The sequence below is a fragment of the Convolutriloba macropyga genome, chromosome 15, assembly GCF_964194025.1.
Source record: "Convolutriloba macropyga chromosome 15, txConMacr16.3, whole genome shotgun sequence".
In the NCBI taxonomy this organism is placed as follows: Eukaryota; Metazoa; Xenacoelomorpha; order Acoela; family Convolutidae; genus Convolutriloba; species Convolutriloba macropyga.
Window position 1 is genome coordinate 32,991,831 of NC_134482.1, and position 23,667 is coordinate 33,015,497.

Sequence of the window (23,667 nt, forward strand, 5' to 3'; positions counted from 1 at the left end):
ATTCAGAAAATCTTAAAATTATTAAAATAATGGGCACGAAATCTAAATGTATACAGATGCAAGCGAGTAATGCTGTGGGAAGAATTGCTATAACTCTTAACTGTGGGACCACTGATGGCCCTTTCAGACAATTGAGCAGAAAAAAAATCTACGTTGGTCTTCATGAACCTCGACCAGCCTTTTCTTTATTGAAAAATTAGACAATTGTAGTTGAAATGGGCTGAAATGCTTCAAAATTCTACAAATTGCTAAATTGGTGCAAAATTTTGAAAACCGCCATCAAGAGCTAAATCTATCCTCTGTTATCATTTACAAATTAGGTTGAAATTGTAAGAAAGAACAACTTTGATAAAATTTATCAAAACTATCCAACTTTGGACGACGACAAAATTAAACAAAATTTCGAAAAAAAGACGTGTTCACACAACTTTATGCTCCAATAACTCCTGGAAAATAAGGAAATTCAAAAACAATACAATCAAATAATCTGCACTTGACGGATTTTCTAATGATACCACTGACAACTTTTACAATAAATCTCTCGGCCAAATTTGATAAAAGCATTGAAGCATATAGTTCCTTACACACAAGTGGGGTCGGGAAAACAGTCTCGACTCGTGGCTATAAACGGCGATAGGAGGACTTGAACAGATGAGATCCCCCGATTTACTGTATTAAGACAAAAAACTCGATAATGACTTGCAGCATAAAGAAAAACTAAATTTTATTCACATATCATTTTGCGTATGGAATCAAGTTCTGTGCATTGTTCGCTTAAATTTCTACTTAGATGGCAATTGCAATGAATTGATTTTAGAGCTCTGATTATAATCGATTTAGGTCTTGCTGACTAAAAGCATTCTTGCGCTTCCAATAAATCAATCAGTAAGAAAATGTTCTGACAAAATCTCGCAAACTATGACTTGTACGACTCAAGTTATAAAAGTTTTTGGATATTAACAATAAAGGCGCAAAAAGGAAAAGAAAACAAACCGGTAACATGGACAATTTTGACGTCACTCCATTGAACTGTGCAATTCGTTATCGCGAAATATTCCGAATATCAATTTTCAAGTTTGTATCCTCACCTATCTGTACCCAACAGCAATTCTTCGAAAGCCAGGGCTTTTAATTTAACCTATTGGATCAGAGCGAACGCCTTTTTCTTTCCTCTTATATTCTCCATAGATCAACTTTTCGGGAGAATTTTCCAGAAGGAGAATTTTCCAGAACCTTTTTTTTGGTTGCATGACAAAATACCCAATGCCAGAATACCCAATGCCATTTCAACAATCAGTTATACTACTTTATTATATCATATTTGTTCCCTTTGATCCTTTCGTTCATTAATCCGATTATAAATTAGCAGTCGGCATCACAAGCATATTTTCTCACAATTATGCTCATAATTTAGTCCCATGTTCAGTTGTGATAGTTTCATATCAAGTCCCACGGGCGGCTGAGGCGTGGCCATGGCCCGCAAGGCATGGTCAAATGCACTCGCTAAATAATATGCTAAATAATGGTTCTAGTAGTTTCAACATTAGGATAAAATATTGGGTATATTTTGGGTATTTTGTTACATTGGGTATTTTGTCCTGACACCCTTTTTTTATTTAGTCCCCCAGTTGTACTGAAGCTTCACCATAAACCTACTCTGTTACCCTCACCAGAGTTTTTAATAACCCACATTTTCAAACTATATTATAGCGCGTTACTATGTAAAAATAACACGTGGCCTGAGGGCTAAAAGTTATACGGCCACTCAGCTGTAGCCGAAGCAAGAATAGATTCATTAAGCTTTAATTTGAGCCTTCTGCCAATAGTCAAGGAAATATTTCCTCAGACGGCTAAAGAAAGTGTGATCTACAAGGAAAAAAGAAAAATTGGTATTTCCGCTAATCGACTGCTGTATGAGCAAACTTAAGTTACCCGATCAGCCGAGTTCAGGTAAACTCAGGCGAATTCGGTTCATAATTAACTGGTTCTAAATTTAAGTTCGTTCACTCATCGCATAAACTGAACTTAAAGGCCTTTTTTATTGGATGCACCAAATTAGACTACAAAAAGAAGATAAATTAATGGACAAATTGGCCTAATAAAATTTAAAGCGAAAAGAGGGGGGAAAACAGGTGGTGATAATCAGAGGATTCCTAAAAATAGAAACAGTGATTTAGATTTGAAAGTCCTAATTCAAGACAACAGACGCAAATGAACTTGTAATAGAGGAAAGGCAATCAAGTTAATCATTTCAGCTCAAAATACGTCGTCAACCAGTTGGCTATACACCTCTTCCAAACTCCCTTCGGAAATTCCCATAAAAACGAAAACCGGACCTCCTTTTCCCAATAATCCGACAGCGCGGAACATTTCAAACTAGGAAATCATTATTCAAAATTAAACAGTCGTGAACAGTTCACCTTTCCAAACTGTTGTGAAACTCATTTACAGAATCTAAGATTCGACAAAAACATTTTCTGAGATTTTTCTTTTCCAATAATCATTTTTTCAATCCTTAAGTCCAAATTCATTGAATGTTAAATTATTGCATAGAATTCCCATTATTTCTTACTTCTGTTTTTTGCTCAAAGATCCTATTAAAAAATCCCATTTAAGTTGAATTTTAAAATTCAGCAGCATTTTTAATTTCCGGCGCGTTTTGTTTGGGAAAAGGGAGATAAATAACAATATTCTCAACAATCTACGAAGCCCCCAATTTGATCCAAGTTACACGTGAAGACCTGATTCTCTCCAACTGAGGTGATATTTGACTTTAACTTAATTGATGCAAAGATAGTAGGTAAATGAACCACAGGGACTTTTTTGCGTCCGCGCTATTGAGCTCACTCAGCTACTTTTTCATTGTTATAATTTTCTTAAGCCTTTAAAGTTCATCATAATACCCAATTAAAAGTTCATACAAAAATTTCTCACTTATTCTTAAGAATATTGATTGCCTGATTTTGACAACAGTTAAAGTAGCAGAAGGATGGTGTCAGGACAAAATACCCAATGCCCAAATACCCAATGTGACAAATACCCAAAATAAACCCAATACTTTATTCTAACGTTGAAACTACTAGAACCATTATTTAGCGAGTGCGTTCGGCCATTCCTCGCGGGCCATGGCCATGCCTCAGCGGCCCGTGGGACTTGATATGAAACTATCACAACCAAACATGGGATTAAACTATCAACTTAATTGTGAGAAAACGTGCTTTTAAATTTGAGTGCTAATTTGTAATCGGATTATTGAACGAAAACATCAAAGGGAATAAATTGGGTATAATGGCATTGGGTATTTTGTCATGTAACCCAGAAGGATATACAGCTATTTTCATTTTTTTTTTAATTCTTCTTTTAATCTTTGGAAAATATTCAATAAGGATCCCCAAGTAGGGTTAGCTTTCAACTTAAAATTTTAAAATTAAGCAAGCATGTCTAAAAAGAAAGCAAATTGGTTTTTTAAAAAAACAAGAGGTTAAAAAACCTCTGATTATATGTAAAGTCACAAGAAGTTTCAGAAACACAAAAATAATAGCTTAGAAAAAAACCTTAAACACACGTCTTTAAATTGATTAGCTTTAAAGTTTGTTTATAGTTTTTATGAAGGAGGAGAACTGACTCAAGTCAACCAAACAAGAGATCGCATATAAGAACTCCTTTTCTCAAACTCATATATGACTTCTCGGAAGCTCAGAGTACCAATGGAAGCTGAAAAATGAAAACCTGGCACGTGATGTAACAGATACGTCTCCCTAAGTATCGCTGCTCAAGTTTATTTCAGTAGAATATCAAACAAATATACACTTGAACTATCTCACTCGAAATAGCAAAAAAATCTCAGAAATTAAAATAATGCAGAAAATTTTACAATGCAATCACCTGTCTCATAAGATACCATGATAGATATCATTAGTGCGAAAGGGCAACAAAATCTCTCAAAAACACAATTAGAATGTCCTTTCAAGGAACTGTTTTCGAGGTCGTATTCAACTAAGACCCGGTTGACTAAGCCAAGATTTTGCCTTGGATTTTTGCATTATACCATAAATATGGAATATATATAGACACTTTCCGAAAAGCAGAAACGAGAGCAGAAACAATTGCAGAGTTTAAAAATACATTAAACAGTAATCTACAATCCAAACAAGCAAAACTATAAGAACAAATGAGTTAAACGCGAATTAGAAGCAACTCGAAACAAAACCAGCCTTTTAAAAATTAAAAAAATTAATATTAGACCTGAAAACTTGAAGGAGCGATTTTACAAAAAAAAAGAATTACGTGACTTTTATATTCCATTTTCTTATTGAGTGCATTTTCGCACTCTTAACAAAATCATCTAGAGAAAATTGTAGTTGGACATAGTCTACTCCTGATTCACAAAAAAGTAGAGTCAAGCCACTTACAAATGACGAAGGGGAAGTAGAAAAATTAAAAACTCTCAGGTGCCAATTATGAACAAAAGTACCCAGATAATTGCTTTTTTTAGTTCTCTTTATCAGCCGCACCGCGTGTTCTCAATTGTTGTCAAACAAGGGTCGTTTTCAAATAACCGGCAAAGGAAAATTAAAACTTCCGTAAAATTACTAAAAACTTGAAAATAAAATGTGATTTTAGCTATTTAAGTGTCTTTTGAACACTTTATGCAGTCCATATATAGTATGTGAATGTAATACAAACACAACTTGCTAAACAAAGATGAGTCAAAATTTTGACGAATGATTACTTAAAGGACTAGAACTATAAATTCTATTCCAAATTATTTTCTTAATTTTATGAAGTTCGTATATGTGCTTTGATTTCTATGATTAGAAAACGAAAACTGACAGTAGTCACACAAATCAAGCAACTAAACTCATCGGATATTTGACAAAACAAAAACTCATTTAATAGACGTCCGACTAACGTCGGACAAATTGTTCTCGGACAAATGGGTTTTTATTCAATTTAAACCTGCTTCATTCACTGGGGGTAAGTTTACAGATTAAAATAAGGCGCTCCAAAGTATATTATTGGAAGTTAATATAGAACATCAACATTTTAGGTCAAAAGTGAAATTATCCATTTAAACCCATTTCCACTCAAACCTCTATAAAAATGCGACCCAAAATTAATGAAACAAAACAAAGCGCCGTGGGTTGAAGCTCCACGTCAAGCTAAGTCTGAGCAAAAATAACCTAAATAAATGTAAAATAACTGAAACTTTTGTTATTAAAGCCGCTTAACCCAAATTTTCTGTCGCATAAACGATCATTCACGAAAACCCCAACCCCGTACTTAATCAGTAATTCGGGTCAATCGATTTCTTGAACCGATTCATTTCAGATTCCAGTCTGAAATTTGAACGTCGAGAATCTTGCAAGTCTGTAATTGTGACGAACCAAATGCGTATGCTGGACAATTGTAACAAGCAATCTATACATTCGGTGACTGAGAAGCAAGTGATATTACATAATAGTCTAGAGGGCATTCTTAAATCAGATATCGTCGATTAAATTCAGTTCGCCGATGAAACTTTTGAAACGCTTGATCATACTATCTAGAATGGACACGTTACTAGCGATTGTGATCGCAGCTCTTCTGACTTGTGTCTCATTTGTACTGTTTGGAGTGATGTTTTGGAAGCGATACATCATCACATACCAGGACATTCCTGGTCCCGTCCAATCGTAAGTTATGAACCAATTTCTATCTATTTTCCTTCGCCATTTTTATATCTATTTATAGCACAACGGAAAGTTCATTACTTATACATTTATAGGTCCATTATCAGTGCATAGATACGCATTATTAAAAATTCAGTTTTTTTAGGATTTGACAAATTAAATTTCATATTTAGATATCTCTTTAAATAATCTTGGTTAATCGGTAATCGGATAAACTCGTCACTTAAAATCACGAAGAAATCAGATCAGCGCTTATTTTGAACGTGACACATACAATCGGGTTTGGTTTGTCAGTTCAGTTCATTAGCTTGAAGTGAAAATTGAATACAAATAGCAATTACTTCATAAGTTTGACAGACCGATAAGAAACCGCAAGGGATGAACAGCGTTGTTTAAATGAGGAGAGAACCAATAAAAATCCAATTCGAATTTTACACATTAAAAAATCTGTTAAAATTATCACACCACCATTACACTAAATATGTACAAAATCACCTAGATCTTTGCTAATTGTTTTCTTTATCAGCTGTACCCAGTGTTTTCAATTGTCAAAAAAATTCCAGTCCTTTTCAAATAAATGACTAAGGAAAGTTAACAAACTTTTGTAAAACAACTAATTTGAAAAAGTTTTCTTAACTATTTAAGTGTGTATTGAACACTGTTTGCAGTCCTTATATTACATGAATGTAATCTAATCGCAGGCAACTTGTTAACATAGAAGTTCTGCATAGATCAATAAAACATGAAAATATCAAAACAAGCCAATTGAAAAAAAAAGCAGGTGTTAATGCTGTGACGAAACTTGCAGGCCACACATGCAAAAAATTTGGAAACAAATGACTAGAAGCGCAAAATTTTGGTTTATTGGGCCGTCTGTATTGATGTAGTTAATACTCTCTCTATACGACCGCAAAACCTGATCACAAATATATTTTCAACACAATTCCTCACAATTTCCTCATATCTTGATGACAATAAAAGTAAATACAGTAAAGCAATAAAAGCAAACCAACACAAAGAAATGCAAGAAAGCAATAAGCAAAAAAAGGAATTAAAGAAAATGAATACTCGACTACAATTAAATAATTTAGTTGAAATTTCAGTTTTACGGGTTTTCCAAGACATAGTTCACTTGGCGCTATGACAACATGGATGAAGATCGAAAAATTCGAATATGAAACTATTTATGTTGCACATTGTCCAATCAGATTTAAGCACTCACTTGTAACAGAGCGTATAACATGTTTGTTATACGCTCTATTACAAGTGATAATTTGATCGCTTGTGATAGACTCATATCAAGTCACACGGGCCGCTAAGGCATGGCAATGACTCGCGAGGCATAGCCAAAGGCGATAACTTCGCTTCGGTTCGCAAATAACACTTTATTTCAGCCATTGAAAACAGCGAAAAATATTTGTCCCAATTTTATGGTTTTTGATCTATTATTGTCCTTTCGATCTATTGCCCATCACCAGTTTACTTCACTTTATAGAAGACAGAGTATGGTTGTAAGTTTTACAATAGCAATGTTTATAAGACTTCGGGTAAATTGTGAATTCATCCGAGTTTTCGGGCTGCTGCAAAATGCATTGGCCAATTTTTGGGCAACATGAATATTCCAAAAAAATAGGCAAAAATCTCAGTATTTGAAAGAAATTCACGAAATGGATGTTTAAATTTTCAAAAATTTAAGAATGAAAGCCGTTAATAATTCTTTTTCCATTAAAATTTAAGAGCAGATACAAGTAGGGAATCAGATCGAATACACAAAACAGATTGAAAACCCAATTTGTATTCGTCAAGACAGCTCAAAAATATGGGCAATTTAATAGCCACTAAAGTAATGGGCATACATTACTTTTCCGAAAAGCTTATATAAGAAAAGGATCTTCAGGCAAAATTAACATTTTTTACTCAACGTTTCTTCCTGTTAAAGCGTCGAAAATGTAGCCAAAAAATGTCCAGTAATGACAATGCCATTAGTAAACGATATTACTAAATTCAATCTATTAACTCACCACCTTACCATATTGATCAACGTTAGTGATTACCACAATACTAAATAAACAGCAATGAATTGAAATATCCTCAGATAAAAGGATTTACGAAATCAATAACAGACACAGTTTCCATGGAAGGAACAATTACTAAATTCAATCTATTAACTCGCCGCCTTGCCATATTGAACGTTAGTGATGAACACAAACTAAATAAACCGCAATGATTTGAAATATCCTCAGTGAAGAGGATTTACGAAATCAATAACCGACACAGTTTCCATGAAAGGAACAATTAGCTATTCATGAAAACAGTTAAAATAACTATAAACATGGTAAAAACTGTAAGAGATTAAAAATTTTTTCGAACCTAGTAATAAAACTCTAAATGATTAAATTTCCTTCCGCATTGCAAACGGTCACAACTCAGAACAACTACCCACATGAGCTTAAAACTCCATTTCTACAAATCTGGTTGTCATATTCCGAGAAAGACCTACCTAAATACACTTTGCGACATTGTCAGTGTTTAGCATAGGACTACCGAAATTCAATGTTAGTATCTCTAAATTTTGTCCGACAATTAGCTCAAAAACCTATTTCTCAAAAAAAACAGGAATGTGCACATCACAAACATCACGTAAACATTTCTGATTGATAGCAAATTTCCAATGTTCCAGCAAAATTCTTATTTTGTCGAAAATTCAATAGACGCCAGATTGCTAGAAGTAATTTAGAGCGTGATTTTAAAGTCATAGAGGAGCAACAACTTATAACGCAGCAGACCAGAAAACTTGTTCCAATCAATTCATTAAGACATCAAGGCCGTAAATGCATCTTATGAGCAGACCGAGAAGTTTAAAAGTGCTAGTTCGAGCTTTCTGGCGTAAGAATGCCAAAATTGAGCGCCTGGTACAAATGAAAATACAGCCCATAGACTACCCAAAATAGTGCGATATATTTGCAGAACTGAAGCAACTACCAATCATTTATGGAAATTGAAGAGACTAAACAGAAAACAAATTTGAACAATTGGAAAAAAATTCGCAAAAAAATTGTTTCTACCAGCATTATAATTTTCCTAATATCAACAAAATTATTCTTCTTGAAAACAATCGATTTTAGGGCGATAACGGGCAACCTACGCGAGATAAGAAGGCTGCACAAACTGAACTACTCGTTCCAGTTGATTCTCAAACGATGGTAAGATTAAGACGGTAACGTTAAATTCTATCATTTTTGAATTAAATTCTCTCCACAATAACCAGCAACAAATTTTTCATCAAATGTAGATGTATTGAGCATCAGAAAATATCTCGTCGTCACTTACAATCCAAAGAACAGCGGCTATTAATTTAACGTGTAATGATTTTCAAGGATCTGTTAAAGTATTTGATTTTATAATGGATTTCATAATAATTGCCAAATGACACTGCTTCAGGCATTCTCCGCTCAAAGAATTCTCTAGAAATTATGATAATCGCAACAAATTTCAAAAAAAAACAAATAAAAATCATATCTAACTGTGCGCTGAAATTATCAAAGCAGCAGCTGGTGCAGGTATCGACTACTAATGAATAACAATGATTTGAATATGGCCCTGTTGAGTAATGATTAACATCTGAATATGGCCCTCTTGTGCACTAATTCATGCTGAAACGCGTCAAATTGATTTCGAAAAGGTGGCTGAAAGTGATAGTGAATTGTGGTTGTATATAGCGAAAATGTGCTGTGTTCCAAGGCATGACCAGCACGGCGATTTGTTCAAATTCAGAGTGTTACACATGTCGATAGTGGTGGTCGCAGACCCCAAGGAGATCAGAGTAAGTATCGCCCAATACCCTTCCCTTTAAAGACCACAAAAGAGGGTTTAATTTAATCATTTTAGAAGCTGCTTGCTGATGGAGACAGATTCCCCAAGTCCAGGAGATACGAGGAGTTCAATCAACTATACGGAACAAGGTTCTTATGCAGTTTGATCGAATCCCTTTTGTTCTTATCCAACAAAGTTGGATGAATTTTAAGCCACAAAGGACTCTACAATGAGACAACCTATTTAGGTGTTATACGGTCAATGAGTGACCTGAAGGTCTCGGCCAATAAAAATAAAGAAAATAAAAAATGAACAGTTTTAGTCTATTTTAGATTTCCAAACAAGGAGGCTCGTTAATGTTTGCACATGATGTTCCCACCCGAGCTCAACCACATTTTTGACTTAATTGTCAACCAAATGAAGAGATAACAAAAATAAATGTTTGAGTTTAAAAACTCGTTACAAAACCTAACTACTAATTGAATTACATAATGCCAAGCCTCATTACAACACTCTCGAGATCTGCCATCAAAAATACTACGAGAAAAAAATTGAACAACTAAAAAGGCAAAAACAAAAATTTCAAGGCAAAGCTCAATATCTAATATAAAAAGCACCTAGTAACAACCCGATAAATTTAGTAAAAACTCATTAAGAAACCAATGAGATCTGTCTTTGATAAGACCAAGCCATGGGAAAGGAATACAGATACTCAAAAAACACAAACAATTTGCGAAAACACAAATTATTGAAGCCATTAAAATCGACAGCTATTATCTGAATAACAGGTATTTTTATAACAGTTTTTATACTAATTCAGCTGAAATTAAACTGAAAAAACAAATAAGTTCATTTGGGCCGCATTTGAAAATCATTGGGATCTGATATTACCCGAAAGGTCTAAAAGAAGAGAAAAAGAAACAAATACACGACTCAAAACTTTTATGAAAACGCATATTCTCCAACAAACAAAACATCAGTTACGGCATAACAACAGTAGACATGTTAATTTTTGAAAAACAAGGAATTGGATGGTTGTTCTTTTCGTCAATTTGTAACTTTGAAAATTTTTGAAAACTGTATATTTTTGAAAACTGTATAATATAAACTGTATATCATAAACATTATGATTACTCGCTATAAACTGACTGCCGCGGGTAACTTCTTTCATTCAATACCAAATCAGAAGGTTATAAGACCGGTCAGCAATTTACGGCTACACAAAGAATAGAAAAACATGCAAAATCAGCAAATTAAATAAAAAATTGAGCAAGAAAAGTGTCGAGCGAAAAGCCATTAAAATGAAAATTTCAGTAAGCTTTCTGTTTTCAATTTTTTCTTAAACAGCAAAAGGATTCATTTTTAACCATAAGACTTCCAAAAATCAACAAATATGAACAAATATTGAAACCACAAAATTTTTTAGAAAAACCGTAGTATCAACGCAATTAGACTCGAAATACTTCAACGAAAGCCAATAAATACACTGACTATGAGAACAACAACAAATACAGGAAAAAAACTATTCAGTAGAAACGTGCAGGAAAGTGTCCGGGCCAACTAAATCATCAGCTCTTCTCTGAAAATATTATCTATAATCCATTGAACGTCTTCTCTATGCCAATGGGAGCCCTCAATAATAAGATAATGTAATAAGATTTCAAGAGGAACCAAAATTCCTAAAAAGTATCCAAAAATTAGAAAAAAATATGAAAACTCGTGCATCGAAGTCATAAAACCAATAGTTAAAATATAAAACTGCTAACTAGACATTTGGATGAAGTAGAAAGAAAAAGGGTCCTGCCAATACTGAGGCTACTTACAGTTCACGAAAAAAAGTTTACGATTGGTTAATGTTCATAAAAGTCTTCGAAAATTATTTTTAAAGTCTTGACAGCAATTAAACTCAATAGCTTTCAACGGATGATAACAAATACGCTCAGTTATGCCTCGATGGGAGGAAAAGGATGTTTGTCAAGCAGAGGAAATCAATAAGACATCACAGTAAGTCTTATGACTATGAGAAGTGTCGAAGCCATTTAAACCAGATGTTTTTCTCTGAAAACTTTATCTATGAGCCATTGAACGTTTTTTCTAAGGCAATGGGAGTTATGAATATTAAGATAAAAGGATAAGATTTCAAAAGGTACCAATAATACGAAAAGCTCCAAAGTTTGATTTTTTTATCTTGTGTCATTGAAGTCAAATGATCAATAGCTAAAACATAAAACAGCTAACCAGATTAATTTTGTTTGCAGTATGAAAAAACCGAGTCCTGTAATTACTTAGACTGACTAACAGTTCACGAAAATAAGTTTATGATTGGTTAATATTGAAAAAAATATATTTTCAAAGTCTTAACAGCCACTAGCTGACTATTTAAGCACTAGATATGTTCACTTAATGCTCATTACGAAGCCTGTTGACTCCAAAAAATTTGTAAAACCTTAAAAAGAAAATCAAAATTTCAAAGTTGCGAAAACTCAGAGTCGAAGCCAAAAAAAAACATGAGTGATTATGAATATATCGGTCGGTCAAAATTGTCTGGACAAAAAAACTAATTTGAGTATATAGTTCCTCCCCCACAAGTGGGGTCGGAACAAAAACTGACAACAATAGCAGAATTCGCCATTGCTTTGTTCCAGAATAAAGTGCAATGGTGATTTACACTAAGTGCACTAGCAAAAACGCTTGAAAAGATGAAAAATTGAAGCTGGTTTTTGTCCTAACACTTTTTACTAAATCAATTAAAAGCCACATATTTCTCCAAATTAACTCAGTAACTTGCAATGATAAATAGGGCTTCCTTTGACATTGTCTATTTTACTTTTTAACTTTCTTTAAAAAACTATAAAAAATATGAAGAGAAATTATTCAATAACAAATTGATTATTATAGGCGCAGCAATTGAGGACAAATAAAAGTCAAATAGTTTGAGAGACAAAATTAAGGCTACTCTGCAATGAGTGAAAAATTTCAGATAATCAGTGCAAATTGTTTCAAAATCAAATTAGCAAAAAAATCAAAAGTTTTTTCCACATAAATCAACCGGAAAGTTAAGTACAGATCGCCCCTTTATAAATTAAAAACAAGATGCCAGTAGTATTTATGATCATTACAGTCGACAAATGTGGACAAAAATTGTTAAAAGAAGCTAATGCGGCGCCCGTTCTCCATAAGCAAAATAAACCTGCAGGTGAGCAAAAGAAGTCGGATGAAACATTTAATCAATTATACTTTATCTTTAATTCAACACCAACAGCATTATGATACTTAACTGTAACATTTTGTCACGAAAAATAACAAAATTTGAGTGAAAAAGAAGGAAAAGAAAAGAACACATTGAATTCCCATTAAGTTACTAACAGCAAACAACTAAATGGGCAGTGTAGGTCAGCGTATAAATGAAATAAACTAAATATTACAGTTTAAATTGAGACAGTGGTACTATGAAAACTTAAAACTTTTCCATGATGCTTTGCCGGACTACGCATTATTCGAGTTTTGTTTAAATAATTGAAAGGAAAACAATTTAAGATGCTTCTTTAGAACTATTGGTCTTGCATCCATTTCAGTTATTTTTTTAAAAAAAAAATCCCCGTTAAGAAATTTATTATGAAGAGTTGAGCCGATATTCAGGATAGAGTTTTCTAGTGCAGATGAGTTTATTTTGTGATTGAAGCAGAATTTTGGTTCGGTGCTTCAATCACAAAATTTTTTGGTTCGGTGCTTCAATCACAAAAAAGACAACAAAAAGGTGAAAGATCCGAAGATTCACAAGATTTGAACGTCTGATTTGAATGTCAACTTCGTCCGATTGACCAAATAAAAAAAGGAGCGAAAAAATTAAAATTATAAAATCAATTTTTCAAATAATTTTATAATTCACAAGCTAAAGTTTGCCTGACTGACATAAATTAATCTTAACAATATATTGGTTTTCATCGGAGTTAATCCTTTTTTTATCACATTGATATGTAATATTTCGAATCATTTCCCATAATTTCCTGAGGTCTTTCACGGCACAACTTCGAAAAACCTCATCGTATATTATGTTTTGAATGCATGAAAGTTTTTCTAACTATTTCCAAGGATGAACTGCCGTGGTTTTATCTGGAACAAGGACCAACTATTACAAAAACTTCCCAATTTTAGCGCATTTATTACGCCAACTTAAATATGAGGAAAAATTTGATTAGATTTCTAAAAGTTTGCTTAAGTTAACCTGGAATTATATTTTTGTCGCACAAAAGAAAAATAGTCGTGCGATACAACACTACGGGATACTACTTTATGATACTACTATCAAACTATTTCATTGTCTTTTTGTTGCGGGGAAATTTTCATCAGGGAAGAGCAAGTTGTTGCTTGCATGTTAGTTCTATTTTTGCTTAAAACGTGTGTTGCTTGACAAAACGCTTTGCTGCTACGCTAATTTTTGTGATATTATAAGGCTGGACTATTTTGTTTCAAGATAATTTAATTCATGATTATCTGTGTATTATCAGAAAAGGGAATATCTAGACGAGTTTCGTTTTACATTAAGTCATAGCTCGTTCCTTAGAATTAAGCTTTCTCAGGGAGAATTGAATCCATAAGAAGCCTTTCTAAATAATACACAGATATTCTTGAATTAAACCTTCCAGCAACAAGAGTCCAGCTCTATATATCTCCAAAATTAGCCGACCTCAAAATTTGCTAGACATTTTGGGATTGTAATGCTTTGCAGATTCTTGAAACCGTGAATTTGTTATTTATTTGCTTTTTAGACTGATACCACAAGGTATTCTGGTGGAGCAAAATCAACAAACATGGCTCATCAAACGCAGAATCCTCAACACATTCTTCAAAAGAAGGTAACTTCAAAAATTGTTCGACCATTTTGTAATTTATATTACTGTAAATTAGACTACGTATGAAAATTAAGGCTACAATGTTTACTATGTTGTTTTTGTCCTCGCAAAGTTTGCACCAAAACTACAACTATTAAAGGTGTCGTTTTTCGATCCGCGATGAAGTAAATCGGGCTAAAAAAGAACCCTATTAAACTGGGGTTATAAGTTACGAACTTGTTTTCAGCGAGCATAAATAATTTTGACCAGATGCGAGGTTGTAGGACCACGGTCTGTAAAAAATTGCGTTCATAACCATGCGAGCCAATGTATGTGTTTCAGTGCAATAGATGATTACCTTTCGTGCTTCAACGACGCTGCCGATCGACTGGTTACCCGAATCCAGACTGCCATGGCCCAGAGCAACGGGGAACCCATTCTACTTTACCCTCTTCTAACCGAAGCCGCCCTCGACAGCGTCTTAAGAGCAAGAACCCTTTTAACCATATTTCATTTTTTGTTCATTAACTTTTTGTCCCATTTCACTATTATCTTTTTTAATTCTAATAAATTACCGGCAAATACTACTTGCCTAATTTTGGTCAGTATTTAAAGGCCTTTGTTTATCTGTACAAAAATCATCTTTGATGAAAATTAGACACGAAATAGATAAGCTTCGGTTTTATTTAATTATCAATTACCGCGTATTTATGGTTAATAATTTCCCCTCGACTACTCGATAGATCGGTTTTTCATTATGCAAACTGAGACGTGAGTACAAAAAACTGAATTGCCTATTGCAACCAAACAATTCTAAGGTGAAAGTTTGATCATATAAAAAACTATTCTCAAAAACAAACATTTTCAATTTAGCCACAAAACCCATATTCAATTAAGCCGCATGTATTATATTAAAGGAATGAGCCAGAAAAATGTATATATAATTTAGTCTTAATTGACAGACAGACATTATTCCACGTCAACTTAGATCTACTTCCTTTTTATAAGCTGTCCATAGAAATTAACAGACAGACTATAAAAAAATTTTTGTCAATTTTTATGAAATTTGTTTTAACTGTTACTTTTCAGGCACTGTTCAACCTTAAGATAGACAAGTTTGAGGGATTGGCAGAGAAAGTCGGGAAGATTTTCCCAGCTATGCAGGCTCAACTTCGAAGTCCAATACGAAAGGTAATTAAACAGGATAGAATTCAGAACTCTCCTTCCAAATAAAAAACAATGGCTCAAATTTTATGGTTTGTATGATCGGTTTCCATATTGGCGTACATTCTTTAATTTACAAACCAAGCAATTGTCGATTCATTGCTAGTACGCATTTCAAAGGACTTATTAGACTGCTCTAACTTACGGCGTAAAAATCTTTAGGTCTTCCTTGCAGACACAATGCAATCTGTATAATACGACAAGACCGATTTCATGAAGTCATAACACAACTTTATAGCAAAAATCCCTATATCTTGAGAGAATTTTCTTCTTAGAAACAACGAGTTCAGAAATAAAATACAAAATGTTTCACGTCTTACGAGACAACAAACCCTCTTCCTTGATAATGCATATAAAAAAAATGGAGCAGGCTTCCTCATGAAAAAAAATCCACTAAAAATATTTCCAAAAAAACGTCTAGTTGAAAAAATTTCAAAATTTCCGAAAAGTATTTGTTTCCGGGAAAAACGAAAAACACCAAAGTTAGTCACAAAAAGACGAGAATAAAATAATTTCTCGAAATATTGGAAGCAATTGCTTGCAAATACTCGGTTAATATTCTTATGTGGCAAACACGGTGTCAGGACAATTTACCCAATTCCATTTTACCCAATGCCATTATACCCAATACCAATTTACCCAACATGCCATTTTACCCAATGCCAACTTACCCTATTGCTAAATTTACCAGAACGACTATTTAGCCGACTATAAAAAAATGGCCCGTGGGACTTGATATGAAACTATCACAACCGAAAATGGCATTATATTGTCCACAAATATTTTGGAATCATCTTTGTAATAGCGACTGCTAATTTGTAATCGGATAATTGAACAAAAAAATTAAAGATCGTGGGGTAAGTTGGTGTTGAGTAAAAGGCCTTGGGTAAAATGGCAATGGGTAAAATGGCAGGTTGGGTAAAATGGTTAGGTTGGGTAAAATGGCTAAGGGTAAAATGGCATTGCGTAAAATGAAATTGGGTAAACTGTCACGCAACCGGCAAACAAAATTACGTATACTCTGCCGCGATTAAGTTAAAGCATCTTTGCTATCTATTTTGTGTTCTGAATAAAACCTAATTAGGCATCATCGCAAATAGTGGAAAACTCAGCTCTGGGAAAACCAAATTGTAAGCTTTATTTTTTGAATTTTTTTTGGTATCCGATGTTCAACTGCCGAAAAATTACAGATGCTTTTGTCAAAACAACAAACGCACTGATCTTTAAATTTTTGGAAAAAAATTGTACTTCTATTTTGTCGATTTAATTTAAGGTACTACAAGCAAATTGTCTGCGTAATAGTCGAGGTTATTATTGACTATTATCAAAAGGAGCAATGCTCTATCAAGGAACACACCTCATTAAAAACTGGATCTAACAATGGTAGGTACTCCTCGAAAAGAGCGGGACAAATAATTTATAATCACTTCGTTTGAAAGTACATAATTTTCACAGATTACAATTTCTATTGGTCGAAAAATCTTATTTTGTAACATTAAATCCTTTAAATTATAAGTCAGAAGTGCAACAATGTTTTTATCGTAATACCTCGGGCAGGTTGTCTCTCACCTCTTTTTGGAAGAGCGCATGCATGTTTGACGGTGCATAGATATTCAATACATTCATCCACTAAAAAATTTTAAAATTTTGCGTCGCAAATTGAAATGTCAGAGCTTGAAGTACCAACTAAAAACATAAACCGACAAAGGTCGGACGAATTGCTCTCGAACAACTGGCGAGGCTGATAATTTAGAAGGGGGAATACGCTAGAAAAACTTCTTACCAAGGAGGGGTTTGAACCCCGACCTCTCGGATGACTACGCTACCTAGGCTATGTGCTGTCATCGCTCACAATCACTTTCATTTTAACAACAGACTTGTTTTTATGAATGCACGGATTTCAAATCACTAAAAAATCAAAAAGCCAAGTGTGAAAAGGTCATGCGAGAACCTAAACCGAAAGAATGTTCTAGAAGAAAATCGCCAAGCCATGAATTTTCATTAAAATACACGTTTACAATAAATGCTTCAAACTTCACTCGACAGACATTAAACATCCGCCAACGCTCGCTAAAGTTGAAGTCTAATTTGGACACCAGTAATTCCATGCTGTGTTTAAGCTCTTTCCTGGAAAGAAGGAAAAACAAGTCGCCAAAGTACTTTCTGAGATCAGAGACGCATGCAAGGATATCATCACGGAAAACCTGAACAAAAATTTGGGCTTGTTGAACAAAAACTACTGCGAACAAGCACTCTATGGTTAATACAGCTAAGTGTTAATTGTCTCACTGAAAAATATTCCTAACTCTCAAACAAATCAGTCTTCAGACAACAAAGCTTCTTTTTCTATTGAAACAAAATTTCAAGCGATATATTTACTTGCCTTTGCTTTCGGATCAAGAAAACTAATCACTAGGATATGAGCATGTTTTAGCACTCTAAATATGACCGTTTGACATTTCAGAGAGTTCGCACATTGACGAAGTTGTTGATGACGTTCTGGTTATGGTACTAGCGGGGACGGACTCCACCGCTAACACCCTTGGTTTCCTTCTTCGCGAAATGTGCCACCACCGACCATTCCAAGATCGGTAAATCGTTTCCCCACAAATACCAAACCCCTATAATCAATTATCTCTAAATTAAATTGACACATTTACAGGATGTCCGACGAAATCCGAAACGCAATGAGCTGCAAGCACGAACTTCCGACCCGTGACTTCCTGTCCAAACTTGTGTTTACCCAACAGATGATCAACGAGACCCTGCGCAAGTACCCAACCATCTGCGGGACCACGCGAACGTGTCGCGAGGACACCATGATTAATGGTCTAATGATACCGGCCAATACGATAATTATGGTGAGTCCCGTACTTTAATTTAACAAGCTTTGCATAAATCAATCCTATTGATGTGTTTGCAGATAAGTACCTATCTCGTACATCACAACGGAAAATACTGGAAAAACCCGTCCAGTTTTGACCCAGAGCGATTCGCAACTATCAACCAAATCAGCTCGGCGCTCTCCAAAGTTGCTGAAAATGACTCCAACTCAAATGACTCGAGTTGTAAGAAGAGTTGTAGCAAACAGGACACCTCAACACCCCAAAAACGTGATTATAATCAAAATTTGGTCGAACATACTGACATATCGGAAACAAAGACCGCGAATCATGACGAGGAGGCAGCAGATAATGTTAAATTTTTGCCAGCCATTGATAAAATTGAGGTAACTAGAGTTATCGGGACAGCGATGGGCAATAAAAATCACCAGAGTAGCCACAGTACCACACAAGAAAATGATCCGATCAGAAATGGCTGCTATTTGCCATTCTCAAAAGGCCAACGCGTCTGCATTGGAGCCAACTTCGCGAAGGTAAAGTTGAAGCTTCAATATCAAAAACAGAAAAGTGCAATATGATTTTCTCAAAATCGACAAGCCTTTGTTTCTAACTTGCAATCTTTGCTAGCAATGCATCAATAGTTCCAATCAAAATACCCAATAGTCTAACATCATTTTTCAATTCAGAAAAATACATCGTGCTTCCATGAAATGAAGCTTGTGAAAAAATGCAGCAAGGCTATTGTTTGGAGCCAACATCGACCGATTGACATTCGTTTACTCAAAAAACAAGAGATTGAAAAACTCTAAGATATTGATTCGCCTAGGACAATCAGAACCGACTAACGCCGGAACAAACGCTTTCAAACAACTGTCGGGAGCTCGAATCTATTACAGCCTGCTTCAGTCGAGCTGTAATAGATTCGAAATAAAATCGCAAACGAGGGCATCAAGTGACATCATTAGAGGTTATTAGAGGTTTACAATAGTTGCTTCAAACTTCGTTCGAGGCCAAATAAAAGTTTCATTAAGACCGCCTTTTCCGGCTTGAAGACACATCTGCATATCTAAAAACTAGCTATCCGAAAGTATTCATTCAAAAAGTGCACAAAATGCAGCTGAAGTAATGCCCCAAACTCAAAGCTCTTTTACAAAATCAAAACCAATTCGCATTAAAAAATCATTATCTCGTTTTCCACAAAATAGTCGAAAAAAACTTCAAACAATCTTTTTCGTGGAAGCAGATAAATCGGTTTTTTAAATGAAAATAGGAAATATCTAACTACAGCAAATTATTTCTTACCAATTTTCAGTTTATACCCAAAGATGCACTTTGGGACACCTCCAATAGGACAAAAAGACGCTAAAAAAGTTTCTATTCAAAACTTTAAGACCAAAACAGCGCAAGCTGAGCAGTACGCAAAAATTCTGTAAGTACATTGCATTGCTATTTTTGAAATAAATATTGTCAGCGCAACACGCGATAAGTTCTTTTGCGGTCTAGGATAATCAATCAGAAACAAAAACTAAAATGGAAAGTCGAAAAACAAGCAACAAGTTTAAAACTTATACAGCTAATTCTTTTTAACAATCCAATGAATTTGGATTGTACTGGTTCTGTATTTTGAAAGATGTTTTCACATTTTTTTCATGGCTTGAGCTTTTCAAACGGAATAAACAGGTAAAAATCGACAGACATTGAGTTGCAATAGAGGACCTCAGTTTATGAGACCTGAATAAAGCAGTTTTTCTTGTTTTCGTCAAATTCTTGATTTTTGGAAAATTTTGATATTTTAAAGATCGGTTATAGTTCAAATGGCTACTATGATATGCCAAACGTCCTTTTATGCAAATTTATTTGTTTTCTTTTCGTTGTTTATGCCAACTTTAACAGAGTCAAAGCACTTTTTGCCAATTTTCTCAAGGTTTTTGAAAAATTTTGCCATTTTTTTATTTGTTTTTATATTAATAGGCCGAAAAAATACTTATAAGGTTTGAAAATGGGTTAATGGATTCATTTTTACATCACAGAATTTAGTTTGAAGATCTGGATATCATTAATTTTTGCTACTTTTATTAATTTTTCCTAATTTTTTCATACGTTTTTGAATTTTTTAAACAATTTTCAGTTTTTGTCCAATTTAGTGGCAAATGAAACGGTTGTCAGGCCTAACTTTGGGGCTAATGGATAACTTTTAATGACCCAGATACTTTTTTGAGATAATAACACCACAAGTTTCAGCATCTGTTAAATAATTTTTGGTCATTCTATGAATACTAACTTTTTTTAAAGAAACTTTCTAATTGGTTTTAGATTAGGGCAAGTTTTGAGCAATTAGGGTAATGAGCTTTGTTTACTGTCTAAGTTTTATGGTGCTGTAAACATTTTAATGATCAGGTCGTTAGTTAATTCAATTCTTAGGATTGTAAATCAGGACTTGTCCTGCTGTTTTAATTTTTTTAGTAACTGCTCAACCCTTTAATAGAACGACCCAAAAATTAATCCAAATCTGAAATGACTTACAAAAACGAAATTTCGAGAACGCTGCCAACTTTTCCGTTCCAGCTGATTTTGAATACACTCGAACAAATAGACACGTACAATGTTTTTGGTTTACATTGTTTTCAAAAAGGCACTTAGAAATACACATTTTAGTAATAATTTGTCTTAAAAATAGAGTTATCAGCGGGTTAAAAATGATTTAATTAATGATTTGCAGGTTTGTAGGTCCAAAATTTGTAGGTTTCTGACCAAAATATGTCAATATACCAATAAGAAAGATGGCAAACCTGAAACCTCTTTAAAAGCGAGCATGAACATTTCCAGAGATAAGTAGACACTCATAAAACCCAAATGGAGGTAAAATACCAGGACACTAACAGCCATCGTTTTATTTTTTAAATCCCCCAATCTGATCGCAAAAAATTTATTCTCTTAGCTTTGTCAACAAACAAAAAAATGATAAAAAACTCATTGTCGTTCTAAGTTCAAACAAACACTTAAATTTATCACAAAAAGCGTTTGACATTAATTTCTTTTTGATTAGATGGAAATGCAGATCGTGCTTGCCCGACTACTATCCGAATTTGACTTCGAATGCACCAGCAGTTCCACTAACTTCCAGGAGGTCCTCGCTCTACGGCCTGATGACTCGGTACCTGTGCGACTTACAAAATTGGTCAAACGTTGAAAAAGTTTATACACCACAAGAAAAATCAGCACTGCAGCAAAGAATGGTGGCAGCAGGGCGGCCATGTTTCAACAGCTTTTGTCAAATGCAATAGTGTAATTATTTTTTCACATTTCGGGATATAAACATTGTCGTGAGAATTTGAACCGATTAAACTGTCGACAATTTAAACTGCATGTTCTAATTGACTGTTGCTTATTAACAGATGATTGTATGTTTTCAAATCTCAAAATTTTTAAAACCAAAAGACGTGAGCAGCTATGCTACAAAAAGTATACAGCGCCAATAAGAACAAGGAACCTAAAACCCTCTGTCAAAACGTATAATTTATGAAAATATAATCCTCTATTCAAAGAAGTAAAAAATAACTGTAAAGCGGAAATTACTATTAAGCATCATGAGGCAATGATGGGAAATGAATTTTTGATGGGTAGCAATACTTTTATAAAGTTGCTGGACCATAAATTATTGGCTTTGGAGCTGTCTAACATGCAAACCCCATACGAGTGTTACAAAATTTTATTTGTATACTAGTTATAAATTTTCTAAGCATGTTGAATATCTTAATTTTGGAGTTACGGTTGTAAAAAAGAGTTAAATTTAAATTCTATTCCACATCGTTGGTATATCACTTCAGATCAAAGCAAAAACAAATTACAATTCAGTTCAAAGATTGTACATGATCCGTCAATAAGGCTAGGCCTCTTGCCCGGTGCGATACTTTGTTTTTCTGATCTTTTGTCATCTCACCATATGTGAGTTCTGAACCATCTGGTAGAAAACAGGGATCCCAGCCAAACTCTTTTGAGCCTCTTGGTTGAACAATTTTACCATCTGTTCTGCCAGTAAAAAGTTTGACGGGCTCCCCAGGTCCCTCACAGAAACCAAAAATTGTTTGAGCAACTGCAGATTTATCATCATAAGACCCTAACAACTGATGTAAGCCTTCTGGTCCCAGTTTTTTTAGAAACCATTTGATGTAGACGCCAGGAAGTCCACCTAAGGCGTTGAAGCAAAGACTAGTATCTTCAATAATGACAGGTCCTGTGTTCAAAACTTTCACGGCTTCTAATATTTTCAGTCTAGCAACTTCTTCAGGTGATTCTTTCAGCAAGCAGGAATAGAAAGTGAAAAACTTGGTCATGGCAATTTAATTTCAAATTTTAAGATGAAGTTCTAACTTAATCTAAAAAATGAGGTTAAAATTTCTGGCTCAGCACACGTTTTTTTATTCTAATCTACAATTTCTTAACACAAAAAACGCCTTTTTATTATCAGAACCATTCCTGCTTGGTATTCAGGGAGATCAATATCCACAGCTTCGATTTCGATATCTTTCTTAGACCAGTTATACCGCACTTCTTCAACTTTGTTTGCATTTGATGATACGAATTTTAACACGCGCATCTTCGATCTAAAAAGAAAATTCAATAATCACTGTTGAAATTGGAAACAAAACTAAACTAAAAAATGCCCCTCCCCAACACTGGGTGAAAATTGGCTGGTCTGGGGTCCTCTCAGCACTACGTCGTCATAAAGCATTTCGTATTGTTCAAATCTATCAATAAAATGAAAGCATACACAAACATCAGCTGAAAAAAACTGAAAAACAAAAGACGGACATCACTAGAAGACAAACAACTCATGGCGAAAGTAATCGAGTCAAACTAACAGTTTCCTTTCTTCAACAGCTCCCATTGAAGAATCAACAACTTCGCGCCCCCTAATTGACCTTGAGCCTCGAATTCAGAGCAATCTCCTTAGGAGAGCGAAGCTGATTGTCCTTGGATATGATGATGTCAGCATAGCTGCCCTTTTTTCGCGCAGTGAGCTGCGATGCGAGATGTTTCAGCGCTTTTGAAGCTCATGTGCCAACAAAGTTGCTTTCTCAACATCAATTATTCTTTGTTCAAACTGATTCTTTCAAAAGGATTCATAGAACTTGTGGGCTTCGCTGCTGCTCTCAGGGCAAATTTTTGCCAGCCAGTTGATAACTATATCAAAGTAAGCTTCGTTGAACTTTGATTCCCAAAGTCCGCTGGCCTTGATATCTAATCTTGCTTCATCATCAGTTTCCGATGATCTAAGAGCAA

The 23,667-nt window shown here is 34.4% G+C and overlaps 2 protein-coding genes across 5 annotated transcripts in view; one reads left to right on the plus strand and one right to left on the minus strand.

The window, feature by feature from the left end:
- The window catches only part of LOC142354328 (ceramide synthase 2-like), a 67,473-nt gene extending 49,915 nt beyond the window's left edge, over positions 1–17,558 (minus strand). The window contains exon 1 of one of the 2 annotated variants that reach the window (XM_075406600.1): positions 17,111–17,558. The gene's annotated coding sequence lies outside the window, so the exon portion shown is untranslated. Of the gene's footprint in view, positions 1–17,089 lie in introns of both variants that reach the window. The other variant, XM_075406599.1, reaches the window with a different exon arrangement.
- On the plus strand, positions 1,853–21,778 carry LOC142354327 (cholesterol 24-hydroxylase-like). 3 transcript variants are annotated; one of them, XM_075406597.1, is made up of 13 exons: positions 1,853–2,800; positions 5,332–5,675; positions 8,798–8,875; positions 9,414–9,495; positions 9,561–9,634; positions 14,255–14,341; positions 14,660–14,804; positions 15,407–15,508; positions 17,662–17,800; positions 18,006–18,132; positions 18,204–18,402; positions 18,465–18,917; positions 21,431–21,778. In XM_075406597.1, the coding sequence occupies exons 2-13, from the start codon at positions 5,515–5,517 to the stop codon at positions 21,572–21,574; spliced, it is 1,791 nt and encodes a 596-aa protein (XP_075262712.1). In that variant the 5' UTR covers positions 1,853–2,800; positions 5,332–5,514; the 3' UTR covers positions 21,575–21,778. The 3 variants fall into 3 exon arrangements, with proteins under 3 accessions (XP_075262712.1, XP_075262710.1, XP_075262711.1); XM_075406595.1 differs by having other exon boundaries at positions 1,853–2,760; XM_075406596.1 differs by lacking the exon at positions 1,853–2,800 and having other exon boundaries at positions 5,150–5,675.
- Positions 21,779–23,667: the final 1,889 nt, after the last annotated feature.